The sequence below is a fragment of the Acanthaster planci genome, linkage group LG02, assembly GCF_054643075.1.
Source record: "Acanthaster planci isolate LZ-2023a linkage group LG02, COTS_SCS, whole genome shotgun sequence".
Lineage (NCBI taxonomy): Eukaryota > Metazoa > Echinodermata > Asteroidea > Valvatida > Acanthasteridae > Acanthaster > Acanthaster planci.
In genome coordinates this window covers 19694991-19718096 of record NC_141778.1, presented here as the reverse complement: position 1 = coordinate 19718096, position 23106 = coordinate 19694991, and the positions used below count along the sequence as shown (strand labels likewise).

General features: G+C 42.3%; 1 protein-coding gene across 1 annotated transcript; it reads right to left on the bottom strand.

Moving 5' to 3' along the window:
* Positions 1–450: 450 nt before the first annotated feature.
* On the bottom strand, positions 451–23094 carry LOC110979769 (uncharacterized). Its single transcript, XM_087148760.1, has 31 exons — positions 22311–23094; positions 21657–21877; positions 21376–21555; positions 20972–21130; positions 20457–20663; positions 19469–19822; positions 18175–18579; positions 17443–17562; positions 17012–17140; positions 16110–16233; positions 15836–15972; positions 14753–14866; positions 14087–14212; positions 13699–13812; positions 10862–10975; positions 9447–9714; positions 8532–8742; positions 7907–8057; positions 7613–7822; positions 7357–7484; positions 7084–7204; positions 6638–6895; positions 5793–5926; positions 5324–5432; positions 4921–5118; positions 4114–4279; positions 3877–4021; positions 3535–3742; positions 2972–3133; positions 1949–2110; positions 451–1676 (listed from the first exon to the last, which is right to left on the bottom strand). Exons 1-31 carry the CDS (start codon positions 22814–22816, stop codon positions 1501–1503), a joined length of 5817 nt encoding a protein of 1938 aa, XP_087004886.1. The 5' UTR covers positions 22817–23094; the 3' UTR covers positions 451–1500.
* Between the last annotated feature and the right edge of the window lie 12 nt (positions 23095–23106).

Below are 23106 nucleotides of genomic sequence, written 5' to 3'. Positions count from 1 at the left end.
GGCCGCATGTCTAATACTGGTGTTAACGTTATGATAGATTTGCCGTTCTTTTGAGATGAGGAGTTATCATTTATAATGCAGTAATTGCAGGACAGGCGCAAAGGCACACGACTCTTCACTGTTTACTTCTTGCCTCGTCATGTTTACTAATATCGGCTTTTTGACGCCCACAGTAATGGAACTGTGTTTCAACAATCATCCATGAATCACTCATTTTATAAAAATAAACGGGGAATTTCCGCATGCATACGTTAATTAGGTTGCGCCAAATAGCATGCTCAACTCTTGACGTGGGTGCACATGAAGCCGGCGATTTGGAGTTGCGATGGGACTTATATTGGGGCGTGGTCTACAAAATAAGGGGGTTGTGGATCGATAGAAAGCCAAATTTTCCGGAAACTGTCCAGACCGGGGAGCGGATGAGGAGGAGTTAGAGCGCTAACGGCAACATGCTCTCATCCATGTTTCTAGTTTATTTCTGGCAGTTTGTGGTAACCTACGCTTATTATTTTAGTAAATTCTCACTTTCTAAGCGGTCGGTCACTAAGGTCGTTTGCATAAACCACAATTTCATGTAGTCTGTGTTCTTCTCAAGTGAATATTTCCCCAAGGGAACAGACACAATTCAGTCGAGACCGCTTGTAATAGAACCTCCGTAATATGTCCTCATTATCTGATTTGCTATCGTAGTCTTTAATTTGGAGCTTTTTTGTTTTTATGCAATGGAAATTACCATATGGAACTTCCCGAAATAAAGATGTATAATGTCTTTTTCATTTTGATCTTACAAAGAAACACGATACTCTAAAGAAACAACAGAATTACAGAATATGCTTTAAAAGTAACACGGAAAGCATTTTCGGCAGCAAAAATTACGACGACTTTTCCTGTTATGTTATTTACCGTTTTTTAAATGAAAAAAATAACGGAATAAACTCTAAATACTTGCTCCCTAAAAAGACGGATAGAGTGAAAAAATTCTGTAAGATAAATCCATAAATTGACTGATTTGTGTTTACAAACTATTTAGTCTGTATTTCAGCGACATAAATTGGAATCAGTTATGTGAAAAGAAATATGATATAAACGTATTTACGGGAGATAATTACTGAACAGCTCGGATAATTTCACTGCCGGAGCCTTTGCCCAGGAAAATAATGGAAATATTTGAACAGTGAGACTGCAACACTCTTCGTTTTGTCTAATACAGTGCGTACGTTCTATTCTGTGTAGAAGATGGGATGGGGTTCCATGCAAGCCATAACATTACAAGGAAGGTGTGCTGCTTCGAATGGAGAGCAGCAACATGGTTATTTCTTCATTAGTGATTTATGGACAGTTTCTTGGTGAAACGGGTCGAGAAATCTCCATCTTTAGAGTCTGTAAAGATGAGGTGTCGAAAGTAATTCACCAATATATAGCTTGTTGTGAGCTTATTTCGGCTTAAAGGATAACTATGATGAACGTTGATTAACGTTACAGAACACGAAATCATGTGGGTTATATCTGTTGATCTATGCATTCGTCTTCAGATGTGGCACCGTAAATAGCCGTCGTTCCACCACCCGCACACGGAATGCATCGAGCTTGTTGCTCCGAAGGCTGATACGATCCCAGTGGGCAAGGCTGACATGGATGGAGTCCAGTTGCACTGAATGTTCCTGGGCCACAGATAACTGTGAATAGAAGGTAAGTCTTGTAATTTGAATGGATAATTCTTTATTTAACTTTGTCTCAGAGATTTAGGTGGTAGACTGAGATTGCTTCACTCATTTTTTACAATTTGCAAAGCAAGTTTACACTGTCTAGACCTCGTATTATTGTCGCAGATAAAAAAAATGGAAATCAATAGATCGAAATCTGATATAGAAACCGGATATATTCAGTTGACAGCAATATTTTCTATAAAAGAAAGGCTAAAAGGAATATTCTCCCAGAGTAGACCTGCCTTGGCAGTCGCTCGGTGACCTAGATCCCTTTGTTGACGTGGTTGTACCTTCCATACACGGCAAGCAGGCCATTTGCTTGAAGTTGGGCTGGAAGGAACCCCTCGGACACGGTCGGCAAGTGGTCAGTCCAGACGGTGAGAACGTTCCGGGTTTACACTCCACTGCCGTTGCAAAATAAAACGAAGCAGCTCTGTGTGGTCATTGATTTTATTGGCTCTCAATGCGCGCAAGTCGAGATCAGATCTAAATACTGTCGTGTGTTTTCCCTTTGCATATATTCATAAAAACCTCCAAGAAACTTTACCCATGCCAATACGGGCGATTCACAATAGTGCGCCACCAAGAGTTTGCAACGCGTTGGCCAATCATAACGCGCGAAATTTGTCGACCTTTCCAAACGCGCCCGTTTGAAATGGTTGATAAAACACCAGCAAGCAGCGAAAGTGGCCCCAGAACGACGACCTACATGCAGATGTATTTCGAGTTCTTAGCTGCTTGGGTGACGTCATAACTTCAACATGTATTTTAATTCAAATGAGCTCAATTGCCCCCACCCCGGATGGGTTCGGAGCTTCTTGAAATTTGGGTAAGAAAATGATTATGTTTAAAACATAACTTGCAACTTGATGTAAAGTATCGTATGCATTCCCTTATCTGTTCTGTTGTGACGTCGTAAAAGTAAATTACCAACATTATATAAGTCGTTTGTTTACACGTTAAATTCGATTGCATAGGCCTATTCGTGAAGAAGTGTTAGTGTTTTGTATTATTTTTGAAAAAAAAAGAATTTCCAGGTGTTTTCAAATTTCAAGCTTTATTTTCTTGTTTTTTTCTGACCAAACGACCCTCTGGATCACCAACGGCAATTACTAGGTTTTAAGCAGGTCTACAGTCCAGCCCATATAGATAAATAATCTTTACATGTATTGTATACTCTAGCTAGCAATTCTTGATAGGAACTATAGCGTTCCCTAAAATTCAGTGTGGGTGACATATCGAATTGAAACTGAAACTTTGCTCACGGCGGCACTCGTTGACGTCCTTGGCTCGGGATCCATCGGTCCATGTCCCCCAGGGACACGGCTTGCATTGATCCTGTCCCTCCTCGTCCTGGTACGTCCCTTCAGCACAAACTTTGCAGGTTTCTGTTTTGCCGTCGAAGTACGAACCCACAGGGCAGCTTACTAACAGTGAAATTAATTAACAACAGATGAGAAATTGTGGTCAAATACTTCGATAACGATCGAGTAAAAGTGGCATTCCTTTGAATTGTCACCTCCAGAACAGTTAATTTATTCTTGGTTGTAAAGTGCTGAAGTACATCAAGGCATACACAAGATGTTTGTATGCGTGGTCTGGCTTCCATTCGGTCTTCTATGGAACAAGGTGCACGTGAGCTTTACCATTTCCACAGAAAGTGCATCATACGTTCCTTTTTCGAGCCGAATAACCATCGGTCAATTTGTACTTCACTTTTCAAATTTATGTGCGTTGGTACATACTACACAGTTTACTTTTACTGCACGATTTCTTCAACTTTCAGTTGTTTAAAGGTGAAGTCACTTTGGTTAGTTTATACACTTACTGCAGTCAGTATCATTCAATGCGACGGATCCACGACGGCACAGTGGAACATTTATGTTGATCGTGACTGCGCCCTCTACGATGGGAAGGGTTTCACTCTCAATCAACAGTTGCATCTGTCCAACCTGTGCAAGTCGTTCATAGTCTCGGCTGATTTCATCAAGTGTCTGCCTGGCGTGTTCCAGTTGATCGTGGTATCGCGTTTTATCCTACGGAAACCATTACCCGACACACCAAACCATAATTTTGCGAGAACGGAGGAACGATTAGCAAAAGCATAGGCGGGCTTAATACAGACCATCCTATACTGAGAGGTTGGTCTTGTAAACAGAAGCCTCCTTACCGAAGACCGGATCCGAGTTGCCACAGTGAAATTTAAGGTGACGATGTTGCTGAGGTCTGTCTCGTCAGCAAAGACAGTCTGACGGCGTCTTCTTCGCCGCCTTTCCTCGTCAATCTCCCCACAGTACACGGTCACGTACTCAACCCTGCGGAAACACACACCGGCTTTGTCAGACACCTGATGAAGAACATTAGAACTGCTTCTGAACACTTTACTAAGAGGTTGCAAGCAACTTACGTGCATGAGTTATCCATGACGCAGCCACCGTGTCTTCCCATTACGCTCTCCCTGAAGTCTTCAACGAAGGCTTCTTTGATGGCTTGAACCGTATTTTCGAGCGAGCAGTCCCTCACGTAGTACTGGGATGTCATACCCCGTTGGTACCCGTCTGCAGCTGCTCTTTCTAGGTGCACATTCAACATGAACTTTTACATCAACTCAATTGAATTGGAGCGGCGCAACGTCCGCAAAAAGGATATAATTATTCACTGCTACCTAACTAAAAAACTTGGCCATCGGTGGTGGAAACTGGCTTCATACCGATAGACCACGGCATCCATAGGCAACTCAGTGATTTTGTGATACAGTCTTTGCTAAGTCTCACTTGATATCTTTGCCCGCCTGTCTCTACTCACAAGTATTCCCTGAGATCTATGGATCTGAAATCCACTGGGTATGAGTATTTTAATCACAAGCTGAACATGAATAAAGGATTTCAGTTGTGATAAAAGTCTCATGTAGAATCCACGATCGCTAGCCGCGGTCTTTGGTATTGGCCACTGTGTCGCTTGTACTTGGAACGCACGTGTTGGTGGTGTCGGTTCCACAAGATTTTAGAGTGCTCACACTGGGCAAGATGTGAAGACTGAAACGATTTCCAGGTGAAGGTGAAAACTCTCCACCGTCTAAAAATACACCTACACCGTCGATTTAGTCGCAATTACTTGCTCTGATACCGTCACCACCAGTCTCCCCAAAGTGGTTTGGCTTGAGATTGCGAGGACGATTGGGGCGTATTAGCCTTGACAATGAAAGCATTCTCACCCGAGCAATCTGGCCAAGGCGTGGCCCGGCCAGGTGGTTGAGTTCGCCAGCTACCCCGAGAGCAGACATACCATTCAGCCGGCGTCTCGGCGAACTCAAAAGCCTCGTTGCAGTAAACCCGGCAGAACTGACCAAAGAGCCACTGGTCACAGGCCCTGAGGCCGTTACGCGGGTCCGGGTAATTTGGACATGAGGACGCTAAAACGAAAACAGGATTTAACGTCTTCGAGACTTTAAATTCTTGAAGCAGTCTTCTGACTTAAATAATAAAACGAATTCACTAACACGAACCGAGCGGTCAAAAAAACAAAAACAAAACAAAAACAAAAAACAAAAAACGCCAAACGATTATTAGTATCCCAATTGCGGTCTGAGTCCTGAACACAGAAAAAACATAACTCACGTCCAAGGCGAATCGTGAAGCGACATTCGGCGCTCAGTCCTGCCCCATCTGTAGCTGTGTAAGTCACGATATGGGAACCCCAAGTCAACTCATCCCCTTGCTCGTGTGACTGAAATGAAACAAAAAGTTTCTGCTTTTTTCTAACACTGTATTTTATTTACTACTGACTAAAGTAAACACCCCCGCTTCAAATCCCAGGTATGATCGGAGAAAACAACGGAGGAAGTGCTTACTTTTCCGTCGGGATAACGCACCTAAGCTTAACTTTTGATATACACTGGCCCAGGCCTGAACGGAACCACATAGAACAGAACGTAAGAATTATATCGATTCTTGATATTCAAATTGCACTTAGTCTAGTGTTAGGCCTACTTGGAAAGCCAGCATCAATAAAGCCAACAACACTTTGCGTTTGTCGGGTTTCACAGAAGTAGTTTTGTAGTAATAGGATTGTTACTTTTAGACTTACCTTGACGATATGAAGCTCTTGGTTCGAATTATCAGCGAATTCAGGCTCATCCCACGACACGGCTTTGAATGTTTTGGAGGAGACGATGTCAATAATTGGCCCAGGACAGTTTTCCACTGTCGGTGGCTGTGTGTCTGCAGGTGTTATAATAAGGGAACGACAAGTGCTTAACTGCAGTAGCACTCTTTTCATCCGATTCGATTTCGAGCAAGAATTCTACAAGGATGTTGGCATCGCTTTGATCAAAGTGGCCAACCGATCACTGCATCACACTCAATCAGACGGTTTTTTTCCACCATCTTCTAATGTTAAGCATTTTCTATTAGATTTTAAAAAATCCCATGGGACTCGCAAACAGAACGTGGGGATTTCAGTAAGGCGTGTTCGCTCTTCCAAATGTTCAACACATTCAAGATTCGGAATTCGAGCAACAATCTGCAAAAGCCTCAAGTACTGTAAGTTAATCAAGTTGGAGACCTTTAGGCCTGTGGGGATACATTGTCGTGTGCATGGATATCGAGGCTGCGTGAAGAACCCACAGTCGATTTCAACCCTTCTCATGGTGTTCACACATCATTTCTCGGTCCTTGTCGAACATTGACTAAAAGTAACCTTGACGCGTCAATGCCCGAGTGAAGCTGGGTTCCAGCTTTTCTAGTGTGTTTGTACCAAGGCCCTATTGGGCTTTGACCCGGTTTCAGCCCTGTTTCCAGCTCTTCAATTCAATCTAGCGTGATTTCACACATTGGATCAGTAATGTAGTCATAATCACATAATTTCCCTTTCTTCCTTGAACATATTTCTTTTCGAGGCAACCACCTGGAGAATATATGGCCATTACTTACCTTGAATGTCTACTCTGAAAAAGCACACCGAGCTTAGGGCGGCCCCGTCCGTCACCTTGTAAGTGACCACCGTGGAACCGATCTCAAAGCGATGAGGGGATCTCATACCGCTTGGACTGACCGTGATGGGGAAGGCTTCTGCTCCTTGCAACCTGCCATGGACAGTTGGCATGTCCCAGCTGACCTCAGTAGAAGAAAGTCCTAGATCGGCTTCTACGATCACTGAGTCAGGACATGTTATTACTAGTGGGACTTCATCTGAAACCCAAGGTAGATGATTGCGGAAAAATCTTTAAATTGTTAGATCTGTGTGTACGGTTACAGTTTAGTGCATAAAATTCAGAGTGAAGACATGACCAACATTGCTTCGATATTGGTTACTGCTTTGTACAATAACCAGTTAAGGTAACACAGAAGCTATGAAGTATTAGCCCTACACTACTCACTACATGAATGGCCATCCGGCTGTAATGCAAATCCACTGAAACAACTGCAGAGAAAAAAGCCTGGTGTGTTGTGGCACGATTGCGCACAGCCGCCATTGTCAGACTCGCACTCGTTTACATCTAACAGGTAAAATGTAACAAAAATGAAAGAAATGTAGGAGCATTAGCACACAAGCTAAATGTTTCTCTAATTATATCGGTCATTTTTTTTGGCTTTGCTTTGCTGTTTAGTAGCTGTGAAAATCATGATCTTCATGAAATTGTATCCTTATCGTACTCACAACTACGACCCACGAAACCCGAGGTGCAGTTGCATGTTGCCGTACGACCGTCATTTACACAGATGCCTCCATTCAAGCATGTGACTGACGGGCACAGGTCCTGCTGTTCACATCTTTCTCCTGAAAACCGACAGTGAACAACAGGGTGATGATTGTGACAGGACATTCCCCAGGAATGACACCTCTTTTTTGTACATTTATTTTGATGTGTAATTTGATTCTTATCCAAGTTCAAATTGGGACCTCACCTGAATAACTCGGAACACACGTGCAGGACAACACTGAACCGTTGTCATGGCAACTGCCGCCATTAAGACAGGTCTCAGGGGCACATGATGCGCTCAGGAATTCACAGTTTGTACCATGATAACCCAAGGCACAGTGGCACTTGAAAGAGCCAATCAGGTCGAAACACGTAGCACCATTGCGACACGTCGACGACTGGCAGTCATTTATATCTGCATAAGGAGTCAAAACATGTTCACTTGCGTGTGTGCTTGAGAACGGCTGTAGCAAATTTGGTACAAAATCTTCATACGTACCTGGACAAAGATGCGAGCTCTGAACAAGGATGACATCTCCTTGGATACCTGTAGCAACATGTGACCAGGCAAGCACGTTACCCGATACTGCACATGACGAATACACTGTTGTTATCTCATCAGGTGTCATGGCGTAGTCCCACATATTCAACTGTAAGAAAGAAAGTTGGTGTTATTTTGTCCTCTTATCAACTTACCGAACTACCACCACTGCGCTGAAGGTTGTCTTTCATCTCACCCTGCCTATTTGGTGGCTTTGTATTTAAATTATGTCGGGCCGGTATGTATAATGTCTCTTAGGTATACCTTTGTAACGAACTAGTTATATGTACTAGTTTATTTTAGATATTTTATTTTAGTTTCGTTTTACCAGGTAGGCTTATCAGATGTCAATGAACTGTTTTCCTTGCCGGCCCTGGGTATTGTGTTATAAACGTAGAAAAAAATCAAACTAAGTCACGAAGTAAATGACATATCTAGGTTTCATGTCCAGGAGGGGAAATTTCCTTTGTGAACATAACCCAGCAAAATGTTTTCAACCATAAAATAATGCCCCAAAGAAAGATATTTCCGTCTCTGAAATGATGGCTGATTCTTATGCCATTTTTCAAAAGATGAGCCTTACCTGGCTTAAATCCCCTACAAAGGCCTGGGTCTTAGCGAAGGAACCTCCGTAGCTGTCTTGTTCCTGTCCCAGGACCAGCACACCCGATCCCTGTATGAAGGAACCAGTCTTGAAGTCATAGCCGGACCGTCTGACAGTCCCGTCTACATAAATGGCCCAATGGCCATCTAGGCTGGCCCAAGTGATGGCAACGTGATGCCAGTTGCAGTCACTGGTGGAGAACAATTGTATAGTGACATTCGTGTACATAATATCCGTAACTTCAATGTCTTTTGAAAATGCTTGATGTCCTTTAAGCTTGCGTCTTGTAAAATGTAGATATGGACTCTAAAAATAGTACGTTCAGGTTAGCAGCCACAAAACGAAAACGTAAAAGAAGTGAACATTAAGCGAATGCGTCTCCCACCCGAGATAAACAATAACATGTCAGAAGACGCCACGTAAAGGTCAAGTAACTGCTGATCCCTAACGGTTCCTGTATGTTCATTCGAAAATATTTATGTCTCTGCTTAGAATATTGCCTTTTGAGAGCATTAATTTGATTTCTATCTCGGAAACAAATTCATGGCGCATAGTGCACGTGAACTAGGGTTCCTCATTTTCTATTTAGATGCACGAAAAGTGCATAGTGATTTGGCAAGTTTTGGATGGACCCTCAAAATCAAAGCAGAAGACAATTGAAATGGCATTGTTCTACATTTGACAATTCTCCTGCTTCCGTAGATATTTATAATCTTAAATTAATTCAAGATTCCCCCCCTTCACTCCCCAGAGCAAAGTTACCTTGGAACAGCTTGGACGAGTCAATATTCAGTCACTGGTTAGTGGTTACTGGTCGTTACACACTGAACAATTTTATGAAGCATTTAAGCAAAAACCAATTAAACACACCTCCAAAATATTACACAGGCCTACCTGTTGAGCTTCTCATCCATGTACATAAACTCCCCGTTGATAATAATAGCCAAGCTGTTGTAGTCAGTGACAGTGAAGGCGTTGTCTTGCAGCGTGCCGTCTGCCTCACGCGTCGCATATGACAAGGGAGTCCCGGCGTTTGTCTTGTCAGTGGTCCGCATCCAGAGGGCCAGCGTCAGAGCATTGAGACTTGGCATGGTGCCTCGTAGCATCACGTAATCTGATGTGCTGGCCGTGGGGAACAGGAGGTCAAAGTCGCTAGAGAGAGCTGAAAGCATCAAATGATCACGCAAAATAAAAATCATGATAACGGTATACAATGTACCCGGTACTTACCGTCGTAGTGAATTTTATCAAGTCATATGTAAGTTGTATCTCCTGTCATATGGCTAATGTAAGGGTCAAACCCCACAGTGACATATTTAGAATTCAAATCAAGAACTTCATTTTCAATTTCTTCGATTTTGTCTAAATTAATGTTCGGAATATGTCTCATATCCTTGATATTTTGGTATAAAGTACGCATCAAAATATCTCATCGTATCGTACCATAATATCTTCACGCATGGGATACGACCAGCTATTGAATCACTGTCATTCTTTGTCAACATTTGAAGTTTCCTTGAAAGTTGTTTTTTCATGTTATTAACTCTTTGACAACAATGTCTGCTGAGCTTGAAACCACGTGCGGGTTCTCCTTCAAATATTACTGCTGGGCAAGACACGTGCGACCTATTCAAACCTTACGGCGATGCAACCAATCTATGCACACGTTTTGATGCAGCAACGAAGCAAGTCACTCCTATTATATTTGAAACTTTCTTGCAAGGAAAATATTGTAAAAAAGACTTATAACATGAATTGTATTAATAAACAATTATTGACTGCCATTTTATATTACACTATATCGTATTGTAACACCTCACTCACAGATTCTGTGTCTTGATTGGCCGAAAGTGTGTCATGTGACGCTTGCTAGTTTTACTATTTTTATACCAACGCTTCAAAAAGACTTTACCATGCAGCCTCATTCTGAAAAAGAACTATACCCGTAGCAACCAAAGAACTGTATCCGTTATAGCAACGAAAGCATAGGCGTGTATTTCGGCTCATAGCGAACAACATTATTTAATGAATGTATTGAAACGTTACTGTTACGCTTGGAATTCTTGAATTAAATTTGATGAATGTAAATTCCAGTTCGGTGTTTCATTATTGATTTTTAGCTTAAATTTTGCAGAATCTGTAAGGAGGTGTTATGAAACAAACATTGACTGCTTTATCTCGCGGTACACTAAAACTACCTACCCTAGGTGATCTATTAAGCAAAGCCGATAGGGAGGCTAATTTTACTATACCACTCGAAGCAGTCAATATTTGTTTAATATATAGCTGTACACGAAGCCCTCACCTACCAAGGCAGACAGCTCCATTACGAGCGAGTCTGTAGCCTTCAGCGCAAGTACAAATCTTCTTTCCGCTGAGCTGAGAGCAAGAGGTTGAACCTTGTCCGCAGTCACACGGGAATTCTACAACAGAGGTATTTCACAGTTCTTACATAAGGGAATAAACGTGCTTGGCAGGGCTTAAACGTGCCTTTTAAGACCGGCTTAGGAGAATGAACGCGGTTAACGCCCAGACCTGCGGCTCAGGCATTAGTCACGTCCATTCTCCTGAGCCGGCCTTAAACGTTTAACACCTACAAAGCACATTACTTATTCCCATGAACAAATACCTTTTCAATCAAGTGCCAAAAGAAGTTAATATACGATAAATTTCCAAGGATTTTATTCAAGAATTTTACTTTTATTTTTCCTAAATACCCGATCCACTCTTAAGACTACAATCAATAAATTTACTCGTTGATCTTCTTTATAATGAAGATCAATGGATATATTCCTTGTGCAGAGGACTTGGCGTGCCTGTGGTGAGTTAGTTCTGCGTGCCATGGTGCACACAGACTCTCGACCAGAGAGATCATAGGGTGCGTTTGATTAGCTTACACGCGTAAGTCAAACTTACACGAGAGCGTTCGTTTAGCCATCACGTGATCTTCGTGCCTGCCCTGGTGTCAGCCAGAGGCTGCCCGCGTGTAATGACGTCACGGTTGGACTGTTCGAGCATGGACATGATGGAACATGGCGGGGACTTGACCTTTTCCCAGAATGCCTTGGCGAATACACTGCAGCGTTCGATTAGCCTCATTTCGAGGCTTCCCTTGCGTGTAACACTAGTGTATTCAGGGAAGCCAATCGAACGCACCGTTAGTAAAGTAAATGCTCGTCACGTCTCATGCGCTCGTGCGCGGTTTCATACGTACGCGTAGGCATCTGCGACGTTCCAAGTTGTTCGTGCGTAATGGGACAATTTTATGTGCCCTGCGTCACCTCTACTAGTTCTACTTATGATCTCTATAGAGTACCGAAGTGTCACGTAACTGTGAACCAGAAAGTGCAGTGCAAACGAATAGAGTACGCGCGCGTTGGTTCACGCGCTGGTTCTCGCGCTAATGCCTTTTACACACTAATTGTGCGCGTGGCATATTCACTTCGGTACTCTATGCTCTTGACCAATCTGCCCCACAGGCGTAGATCACAGAATACACTAGATCCTATTCAAACTACAGGAGTAATTTATGCGGCTCCCGACTAAATTAAAAACTATGGACAAATTCACCCCTCTGTTTTTTTTATAGGGAATTTACGCGTAGTTCTAAAGGACTCTTCTAAAAAAAATTCATAGGATTCTTACAGGATTCCTATAGAAATCATAGAGGTATCCTGTAGCATTGTAATAAAAAATCCTATAAGTGACGAAAAATCTATAGGAATCCTATAGGATAAATCCTATGGGTTTTATAGGATTTTTCCTATAAGAATCCTATAGGTTTTTTGTAGGGCACACATGCAGTTGAAGAATTCTAGCCCCAAAATTCCATGAAGCCGTTTTCGAATTGTGAAAAAAATCCCTTACTTGACTTAATCTGACCCATGTACAGTTGAAAATGATGCGTTTGCAACATTTCAAAAGATGAGATAACGGTACCGAAGAGCAACAAAGGTAAACATATTTTGGGAGCACGTGTAAACAAATGCAGGCAATGTAAGTGCGTTGCGCGTTGAACTTGCTATGATCCACCGTTCCGCCCATTGCTTGCCCATACTTTTCAAAATGACGGTTATACGCGCAAGATGGCGGTCTATGCGTTACATGTCTGTGATCTTGCCTGCGTTGAAGTGTAGCCTCACTGGCGAAAGAAAGACAGATGGTAACGAAGTTTGCCAACCGGGTTCTTGCACGTGTACGGTGTGCACGCGAAGACCATAATTATATAAATTTCAGAATAAATACGTTGCGTGTACTCAGCGTGCTCCGCGTCAAATGCGCATAAAGTTGCACACCTATGCGTAGAGTTTGTACCAAAGGACTGTCAATTTCATTTTAAAACACGCCCTCTTTTGTTCCCGCTCAGAGCGGATAGAAATGGGTTAAACTGTCTCGTATCCATACAGATACATATATAAATAGGTATTTTTATATGCAGCTCTATGGCTGTATCCAGGTACCAGCGCGTTTTTACGCAGCGGGCGTTATCAGATGTTAATACGCGCTCAAGTTGCGCGTTGTTGAATAGGGAAACTGTCAAAGGTATTTATAAATAGTGTATAAATGTAGGCCTACCATGCAAGGAAATTTCAGAAACTCCTCTAGCTGGCCTAGATGTACTTGGTCCTATATTCTCCTGAAACATCCTCTTGGGCTTTTGTCTACATCATTGGGAGCTAGGTATGGGCGTCTTCAATCGTTGTCACAGTGTGGTTGTATTTAGTAAGTTAAGGAGATTTGCAGTAGCACCGTAGGACCATGCAAGGACATTTCGGACAGTGTGCTGGGTGTGGTTGTGATAATTGTCCTTGTGGTGTTGAATCTGTGATGTGCTTTGGCAGGTCGTTCCATAATTTCACAGTCATGTGCTTTTGCCAAAAAGAGAGACTAGGTCAGAGTCTCAGAGCTGTTTATCAATTAAAACCAGGCTTTGTACCTAACAAAGTGACTATCTGCTGTTTTGTAGGCCCACGTGTTCATTTTAAAGGTAAGCTGATAAAAGCCATTGAAATAAATTTAATTGTCCAAGTGAATTTGGAATTGGAACAAGAAAAAGAACACACAAAAGATCGGCTGTTGGAGCAAAGGGTACAGAGCAATATATCTGTAAAATCTGCAATCTGATAGACATTATGTTGAAACCTACCCACACAGCTGGCTTTATGTGGGGCCGGTTCGTAGCCGTCAGCGCAAGTGCATATCTTCTCGCCGTTGAGCCAGGAGCAAGCAGTTGAGCCCTGTCCACAGCTGCACGGGAGTTCTATAACAGACGTGATTCAATAATACACTCGTCAGTTTTTCAGAACTCCGAGAAAATTCCCAGCAGTGTTTTAATTTCTTAGCGAGTTCGCTTCTCCCACTTGAAGATCAAAGAAATGATTTTTAATCCCCTATCCCTGCCTGTTGCCTTTTGTCGCCTGCTTAATCCAATGCCATACCAGCACAATTCGTACATCTCTCTTTTATTGCAAACAGTTCAAATGCAACGCCTAAGTTCTAATAAAACAACCAGGCAACCCCTTCGATGAGACTACCTTCGCAAGACCGCTGGTCTGTAGCGAGACGAAGCCACCGTTCGGGGCAAGAGCAGCGATATGAGCCCACGGTATTCTGACACGTCCCTTGGCAGTCGTGAAGATTGTCTTGGCACTCGTTGACGTCTAGTGGAATCACAAAATTTACAAGTCATGCTTCAAAAAATTTCAATTATAAATTGGACAATTTAAAATGATTTCAACTTTAGAAAGATTTCAAATTAAAAATTTTCAAATCGAAAATTTTCATAAAGAGAAACATTTTTCTTTCATGGATTCACCAAACGATCTCTTCATTACTTTTATTTAACCAAACAATTTCTTGACTACAATGATCCAAAATGCACAGCATACTCTGCATATTATTCTAAAGAACATCAAAAGCATCTTTAACACAAGTCCTTTTTGGAACACAAATGTTGTAATTTTCAATTTCTTTTGATTTTTGAACATGAAGAATTCATTTTCATAACATGCAACCAAATTTCCTATTCATGTACATGCTTCCAGTGCCATATTGCACTTTCTTACTCTTACTAATAAATTAACTCCACAGAAAAGCAAATCCCAAAGCTAAAGACATATTCTTGCTTACCGGTAAGTAGCTATTGACATTAGAAAGTCCCATCTCTGAATCTGTTTGTACATCATTCAAGACCAACCTACCGATACAGCTAGCTCCATTTAGGGCAAGCTTGTAACCGTCTGCGCAGGTGCAGATCTTCGTTCCATTGGGCTGGGAGCAACTCAATGAGCCTGTTCCGCAGTCACATGGCTTTTCTACATAAAGGTTATCAAACGGGGTATTCTGTAATTTATTACGAGTGAAAGAATAAAAGAAGGCATTTTTTATGAAGATGAACCAAATTAGGTTGTAGACGACTCGTGTCCTGCCTCACAGATGACCGTAAGTAACTCTTGGAATTTTGCACCCTCTTTGACATTAAATCCCCCAACTCCCTGCAAAACTGCTTTTGCAAAACTGCTTTTGCAGGTCTGTTTGTCTACAGCTAGGCGAAGCCACCACTGCCAGCAAAGAAGCAATATCAGCCCAAGGTGTGCTCATTCCAGTTCCAAATCCAGCACCATGCCAACCTACCTTCCATTTCATTTCCTTCATGCACGATTCAAATGCAACGCCCGTTTACTAATAAAACAACCAGGCAAAATCTTTCTTCAAGACTACCTTCGCAAGACCGCAGGTCTGCAGCGAGACGAAGCCACCGTTGGGGGCAGTCACAGCTGTAGGAGCCCAAGGTATTGTGACACGCCTCCTGGCAGTCAGCCAGGCCGTTCTCGCTCTCCCGGCACTCATCAATGTCTATTGGGAAGAACCAATTGAAAATCTGAGTTACAGACGTTGCCTAGTTTAATATTTCTGAGGAAAAGTCACACTCAAAAGTTGAACTAATTGTTGTAACTGTTATTGTCACTTATACATTTTGTTGTTGGTTGTTGGCCTAACTCTCCATCGTTCATTCATCAAAAACATTCAGTACAATCTGTTTCATGTAAATGGTTCCTTTTATACTGATAAATGACAGAAGCTAATGATAGCCATCGGTGAAACCATGCACCAGAACTGGTTCCAAATGGTTGACTATAATGGTCCACATAATTTATCATTCGGGCGATGTTTGGTCAACTTATAGTTAACTACAGTGTTCGCTTAAATTTAGCAGGACTGGTCATAGTGACCAAAAGCAAGGCCCGTAACAGTTTCAGATTAAACCACAAAGTATGAAGTACCATCACATCTAGTTCCATCGGAGCTGGCTCTGTACCCACGAGCACAGGTACATCTCTTTACTCCATCGATTTCTTCGCATCTAGTAGAGCCTCTCCCGCAATTACACGGCGGTTCTGGATCCGATATAAGAGGAAAAGTTAAGGGAAATTAATGATTCCATACAACAATTATGGGAGATTTTGTTTCCGGACGTTTTGCTTCCCTTTAAGTCATTCCGAAGCTGTTAAGTTTCTGTTTTTAATATTTTGACCATGCAATAAAGTAATTTTATACTTAATAATACAACGTAGGCCGTCAATACTCCGGCGGTATTCATTATAACAAACGCACGTAGGCCTGGTATCATAAAGTCGCACGCATCGGCCGTGTGGACCACAGTTGCATTGGTCTTGATTTCCTGAAAAACATTAATGTTACAAGTAAATTTCTGCTTTAGCCAAATAAGGAGCAACTGCACCGCCCATTTCTGATATCACGTCCTTTTCTCCATTGTTTAAACATAAAGCTTTCATGGCTTCCATATTTAAAATAAAAATTCTTGTCTTGGCGATCACTTCCTTTTTCCGCGTTCAGTCATTTCATAATTTATTTGTTTATCAGATATTTTTGTGAAATATGTGTTGGACGATTTGTCAAAGCAAAGTCTCTCACTGTGTGTAGTGTTTGAGTATTAGTAAAACTTTTCCGAGTTTGAACAGGTCGCTGATCACATTGGCCGCTCATCGTTCAAAACTCAGTTCTCAAGAGCTGCTTTCTTTCATTCATAATATTTTCTCATCAGCCAAAATGTCTTGTATCTTTTCTCTTTTGATACCGGGTGCCACCCTGTCTAGCACGCAATATCCGTATTTAAACAGTTGACCGAAAAGTAGATTTTTGACACAACGTCAGAAGACTAGAAGTAGTGGTAATAACAATAAATTGGTGTTGGTATTGGCTAAATGCGTTCATGTATGGCCCAGAGGGCAAAACACAAGAATGTCACATTATGAAAACATTTAAAAAGCACAGCACAGTAAATACAAGTGTAACCTACGGTTTAGCCTTTGTAACAACGTCGGTAAATACATAATATTTTCGAAAAAAAGAATTAAAGGTTTCTGTTGTTACTGTTTTGATCGGGCATAAACAGATGAAAGGGTGAGCAATGCTGTGAATGTGCTTGAGCAACTTACGTAAACAGCTGGTTTTGTCTTGTGCCAAATTGAATCCTGAGTGACAATAGCAGGAGAAGCTTCCAGGTCTGTTATAGCATATGTGCTGGCATGGACCTCTGCCATTGTTGGCTAAACATTCGTTGACATCTAGACAGATATAAACGAAGAAAACATTTGATCAGAGTGTTTCGTTTGCGTATTGATGAATTATGTATAATGTGATTCTTTTCTTTATATGCTTTCAAGGTTGTTGGGGTTTATTTTTGTAAGATATCGAACTGTTTTCTTAGAAAGTAACGACAGACTGTAGGGCTAGGCACATTTTGCCCCGTACCGTTTGGATCTGACTCTTCTCTTCCAGAAACAATAATCAATTGCGTTGTTGCAGAGAGTATATCTGCTATACTATGACCTTGAAAACAAAATGTGGATATCAGTTCGTGTTGTACCTCGGCAAGTCTTGCCGTCTGTACTTGCTGGTTGGTATCCGTCCCGACACGAGCAGACTGCACCGTCTGGTCCATTCCTGCAGATATGCTGGCATCCTCCATTATTGTAGCCACAGGTAGCTATGATGTAGGAAATATTCACACTTAGAATAATATTGTGGATGTTTTTTGTATTCTTTCATGGTTGTGAGTTTATTCTTGTCCTGTGCATGTCCATTTGAATTAACAGCTCCGATCGACTTTATAAAGAAACCCACAGTTACATTAGAAAGTAATACTTTTCATTGCAGGAAGACACAAACGGTCTGGTACTGATATTTAGGGGGAAAATACACGAAACCCACAGAAGAGCACCAAGGAGATTGTGGTGATCAAAATTCCATTCAAATATCTTGTTTCTTGTTTTTGCTGCCTGAATTTTCCCAAAAGCAAAGCGTTTCACACCGTAACTAGTTTCGTTATTTTTAATTCTTAAGAACTTAGAATTTAATCTGTGCTAGATTATGCCTACTCAGATGTAGTATTGCCAAGTTGCTCAGTTCCAAGGCAACAAATCAATTCAATGTGGGTTACAATAATTACGTGTTAATATTAGGTCACATTAGGCCTACGCTTGTATTCTTTCACACAGTGTGACACTATTGACATTCTTTTTACGCCCGAAAGGAGAGAAATATAGAAACACAAAGTTGAATTTTCAGATTTAAACAGTAATTACTTTGCCATACATACCTAAACATGCAGGTAGTGTCCCGACAACATTACCACCGGAGCAGTACACGGCGTAGTTGGCTGGACGCAAAGTATGGCCTCGGTGACAGCTGTAAAGTAGAGCGTAAAACAGTCTACCCTCTGCGTCCTTTTTGTTTGCATATCGCAGGTACGCATTGCTCACTGTAGGTATGCTATTACCGCAGCGAGTGCCATCCCGTATGGACGCGGGGTAGCCATTACTCGAATGCGCGGCTGTGCATGTTGGTAAAGTTCCGTTCCATTGCCGACCATTGCAGAACAGTACTGATGACCCCCTCATCTCGTACCCAGCCTGACAGTCGATCTTTAGCACAGCCCCCGATAGCTTGATATTGATGATACCATTCTGAATGCTATCTGTCCTGGGAACGACACATCCCTGGCCTGCATATAAGTTTTCAAAAGTCTTTCTGTTAGTATCAATTGTTTAAAATAGACGCACACGAATAAATAACACTTCTGCGATAGTATTCAGTGACTTTCTGTCTCCAACGTATAATACCCGGGGAATCGAACAATGACTTGCAGTTTGTGATTGGCAAAATAGTTTATGGTTATCGGTATGATATCTTCATCATTTTTCAGAATAAACCTGCCACAAAAAGGGGAAGTATTTGCATTACCTGAACAGAATTAGGCAAACTTGGTCTACTGGCCCTTCCCGTCAATCGACAAATCTAACTTGAAGTTAGAGTTGTATACGATAAAAAAAACTCTGAAAGGGTCAGTCATGTTAGCGTCATTTACCGGAATGATGGCTATTATTTTTTCCTTTAATTTCACAGCTACCATTGGTCTTATGATATAATGAACACGAATGGACTCATTCTGACTGAAAGTGTAAATTGATTGACAATCGTTCATGTTTTTTCCGAGCCCCGGATCATAAATGTTTTATCCTACGTCTGTCAAGGTTTCCAATAGATTCCCGAGTGGAAACATGCGAAACATAACTATCTTGTCAACCTTAGGCCTTTTCGATAATTAAATTCCATTTATTAACAGTAAGTAAATTCACTAATTCAGTCTCAAATTGACCATATTTACGCACTGGTAGTTCATATCAATAAAGCGACATTTTTGGCTATTTTTTTCTATACAAAACAAATACAAGCGCATTATGTCTTTGGATAAATGGAAAACTTGGAAAGGGTGTACAATTAGACAATTCTAGGTGTTATGACGCAGTCCCATAATTTGGTAGCACTTGTAATAGTTTGTAACATCAGTGATAATTCTCAGGACTTAAAAATATTTTTTTTGTTTTTCTTACGTGTGCATACTCCTGGTGAGCCGATCCATTGCCCATCTGCACTGCATCGAATGCTGCCTCCCCCCAGTCTCCGTCTGTAGCCCGGTTCACAAGTGTAGGTAATCAGTCCGTTAGAATGCTTGGTCTGTCTTGCATTCTCAACGTGTGGAGCTGGTCCACACGGAGATGATGAAGCCCTCACACACTGTCCTAGCTCGTTACGCCAGCGAGCACCATCGCAGTAGATTACCATGGAACCCTCCCACTGGCGCTCGAACCTAGCATTACAGCGATAGAACCGAACCGTGCCTCTGTTGAATTGCTGTACAGCGGAGTTCTCTACAGTAGGTGCTTCTTCCTCTGAACACCCACCAGCTGATAAAACAAAAGAAAGTCCAGTCAATAAAAACTCACTGATGTTGATATATCAACCTTTAAAAATCGACGAACAAGCTGGTCTGTTTTTCATCGCTGATGGAATGATTGCGTCGATGAGATGCAATGTCGAATATTTCGGTTTTTGCGCTTGCCTTTGGTGAACTCCATTAAGATCCACTTTGTAAAGTAATTGAACCTGTACCTGCTGTATTGGATGAAACCAAGCCAGCTGACCCCAACAGGCTTTGTGATGTGGTCAAATTATCAACACATGCATGATGGAAGCCAAAGATTCGACTAGTCCAACCCGAGTAAGCCCGTGATCCCTTAATTGTCGCAGAAAGTACTCAACATGCAGTGCTACATCAAGTATAGAGCACAATGCAAATATTCAGGCCTTTCCAGTGTCAACCAACCTTTGGGGGCGTTTAGGACTCATGATTTGTTGAGCAGTTTCAATGCCATTCACTTTCAAATCCACGATGTGCATTCCGTTAACTTTCAATCGCAATAAACTACAGAAAAAAAATCGAGACGTTTGAAATACTGACTAAGCTGGAGCAAAAAAATGGGCCTTGGCTTATACATGTGTATTTCCCACTAAATGTGCTATTGCTGATGTTTCATTTACTCGAGCAGATTGGTGTGCTCCCGTTCCATATTCCGTCTCGGCAATGTCTTGTGCGATCACCAAACGTGTACATCATGAACCCATCGTCACAGAGGTATGCAATGGAAGTGCCACGGTTGTAGGTTTCATAGCTGCCGTTCTCGATGCTTGGTGGCTTGCTACAGCGGAGTCTCCCATCTTCCCCCGAATCAGTCGGTTTGGCTGCGGCTAAGTCAGAAAAGCGTGCGGTAAAACACTGCACGATGTAAAAATCTAAAGACAGCGATAGAAAGATTTGTCTTGGACTTCCTTTGTCACCCTACCAATTGTCACCTTGGAAGCACATTTTTAGGTCAACTTTAAGTTTTACTAACTTCTCCAGCAACTGTAAAAATTAATTTATACTGGCGGCAGACTCAGCGAAAAATAAAGAAGCGATAATTGAGAAAGACACACGCGTGTCACTTTATCATCGTTTCAATGACAAGTTGGTCTAGAAATCGTTGGTACAGAGTCACATTTAGCATCGTACTCACGTGTGCAAGGCACCTTCATGTCCGGGGAGCCTTGATGTCCCGGTAGGCACTGGCAATCACTAAGGGATGTGCTGCCCTCTGCCGCCGTAGTAGAGAGAGTGGGGCAACTGGTGCACCCCTGATTACCGTATTGTGATTTGAAGGTACCGTTGGGACAAGCTGTCGGCAAAGTGAGAATAAGAAGTACTCATGGCTGTGTCCATCATGTAATCCAAGATCAAAACCTGAAGTACGACTCTTACTAAATCAAATAACAAAAGCTGTCGAAGGTTTGTTTTATAAGGCATTCTATTTCGGTGATACATGCACGACGTGTCTTATAGGATCCTTTAATGTGCATAAACACGAAGTGGATTGTATTGTTTTACTGCTTTAAGTTTATTTTATTTCTTGAAAATTGTCACCTGTACACTGGTCTTGTTCTCCATCGCCAGTGTATCCAGGATGACAGGCACATCCGTAGCTTCCGGTCTGCGTTGCACAGGAGCAGTTGGCATGTGAGTCGCAGCAGTTACTCTCCGACAAGCAGAGTGAATTACAAATATCAGAGGTTACGTTGAGGTCCCATGACGTATCTGTCTGATCTGCAAGGACGTGAGACATATGGCATATGATGTAACAGATCGCCGGTGAAAATAAAGCAACCGTCTTTTGTCGTAACAACTGTTGAAATATTTAGTCCTACCGCCAAGTACTTTCACGGCCAGACTCTCAACATCGGTCACAAGATTCAGCAGAATGACGTGGTCCTCGCTTGGAGAAGTTGCGATGCCGTTCAGCTCATCTATACTCACACTTTCTCCTAGTCCAATGGCAAATATGGTGGATGTGTTTCGCAGTTCTGCCGCCAACTCAAGCAAGATCTCACCATCAGTGGATTGGCCAGCCATCAAAAGAAAAATAATCCTTCGTGGGTTGATACATGGGAAGATTAAAGACTGGCTTAGAATTCACAAGGAGGTGGAGATCGGTGGTTCCTGATATCAAAGTAATTTGTCAATCTTTTCTCCTTTTGCCGTCTATCCCAACCATTTGCATTTTAGGGGCCTCTCCATTTTTTGCTAAATCACTGAATTTGTCCTTTTCTTTGGAAATGCATTTCAAAGGTAGATAACACAGATACTCCAGCATGGCTTGGCGTCAATTAGACATATATGGGTTTGACAACTACAATATACAGGGCAATTATAACTACAACCCAACCAAAGTAGGCCTATTCCTTTTCTTTCAATTATATATTGGGGAAGAACGTCACCACACAAGTAAACTACATTAAGCGAACTGTGTGAAGAATTGCATTCTGAAGTAATGTCCGATGTGAATTCAGCTGAAACCTTACTTCTGTGTAGAAGGCCGAGACCCAGCCAGGATTTCTTTGGCTCTGAGGAGTCCACCTACAATGCATGTTTCCCCGTCTCGGTAGTGGGTCCGCCGTAGATCGGTGTCCAGGAGCGTGCACTTGTTCTTGCCGATCGGGGAGTTGATGTAGTCCAGATCGGTGTAGATCTTGTCGCAGCTGGAACAGGTCACCACCGCCACACGCGACGTCTCTGGAGACACGCTGAACAGCTTAGAGAAGTGCCGGACAAACTGCACCTCGCAGCCGAAGTAACCCTCCCCCACCATGGCCGAGGAGTCGAGGAGGAAGACGATATCTGCCGGCTTGTTCCGGTACCTCTCCAGGACTAGACTGAATTTTCGCCCCGTCTCGATTATCCTCTGCCGGTCTCGCTCATTGGCCATTATCGTCTGGGGACATTCTTGGTATCGTTGTGCCGCGAGCGGCGGACAAAGAACACAACACAGAGCCGGTAGATATATACCAAGTAGCTGGGACAGGTACATGTTTCCAGCTAGTGTCCCGTTAAAGCATCAGTTTCTACAATTCCAATCAAAGTAACATTCCCTGAGGCAGTTGGATATCAATGTAGTGTTCTTTTCTATACCGCCCGAGGAACTGAATTACTGATTAATCTGTGACGTGTCCTGTTAGTGGACAGACTTACTGGATATTGCACGTCTCTCGACACAAATGCGACGCAGTCCTTTCTGTATACGCAGGACTATGCCATCGGCCATATCACGCGAGCGGACACGGTCCGCTGTGGCTGAGAAATCGATTTACCACCAACTTG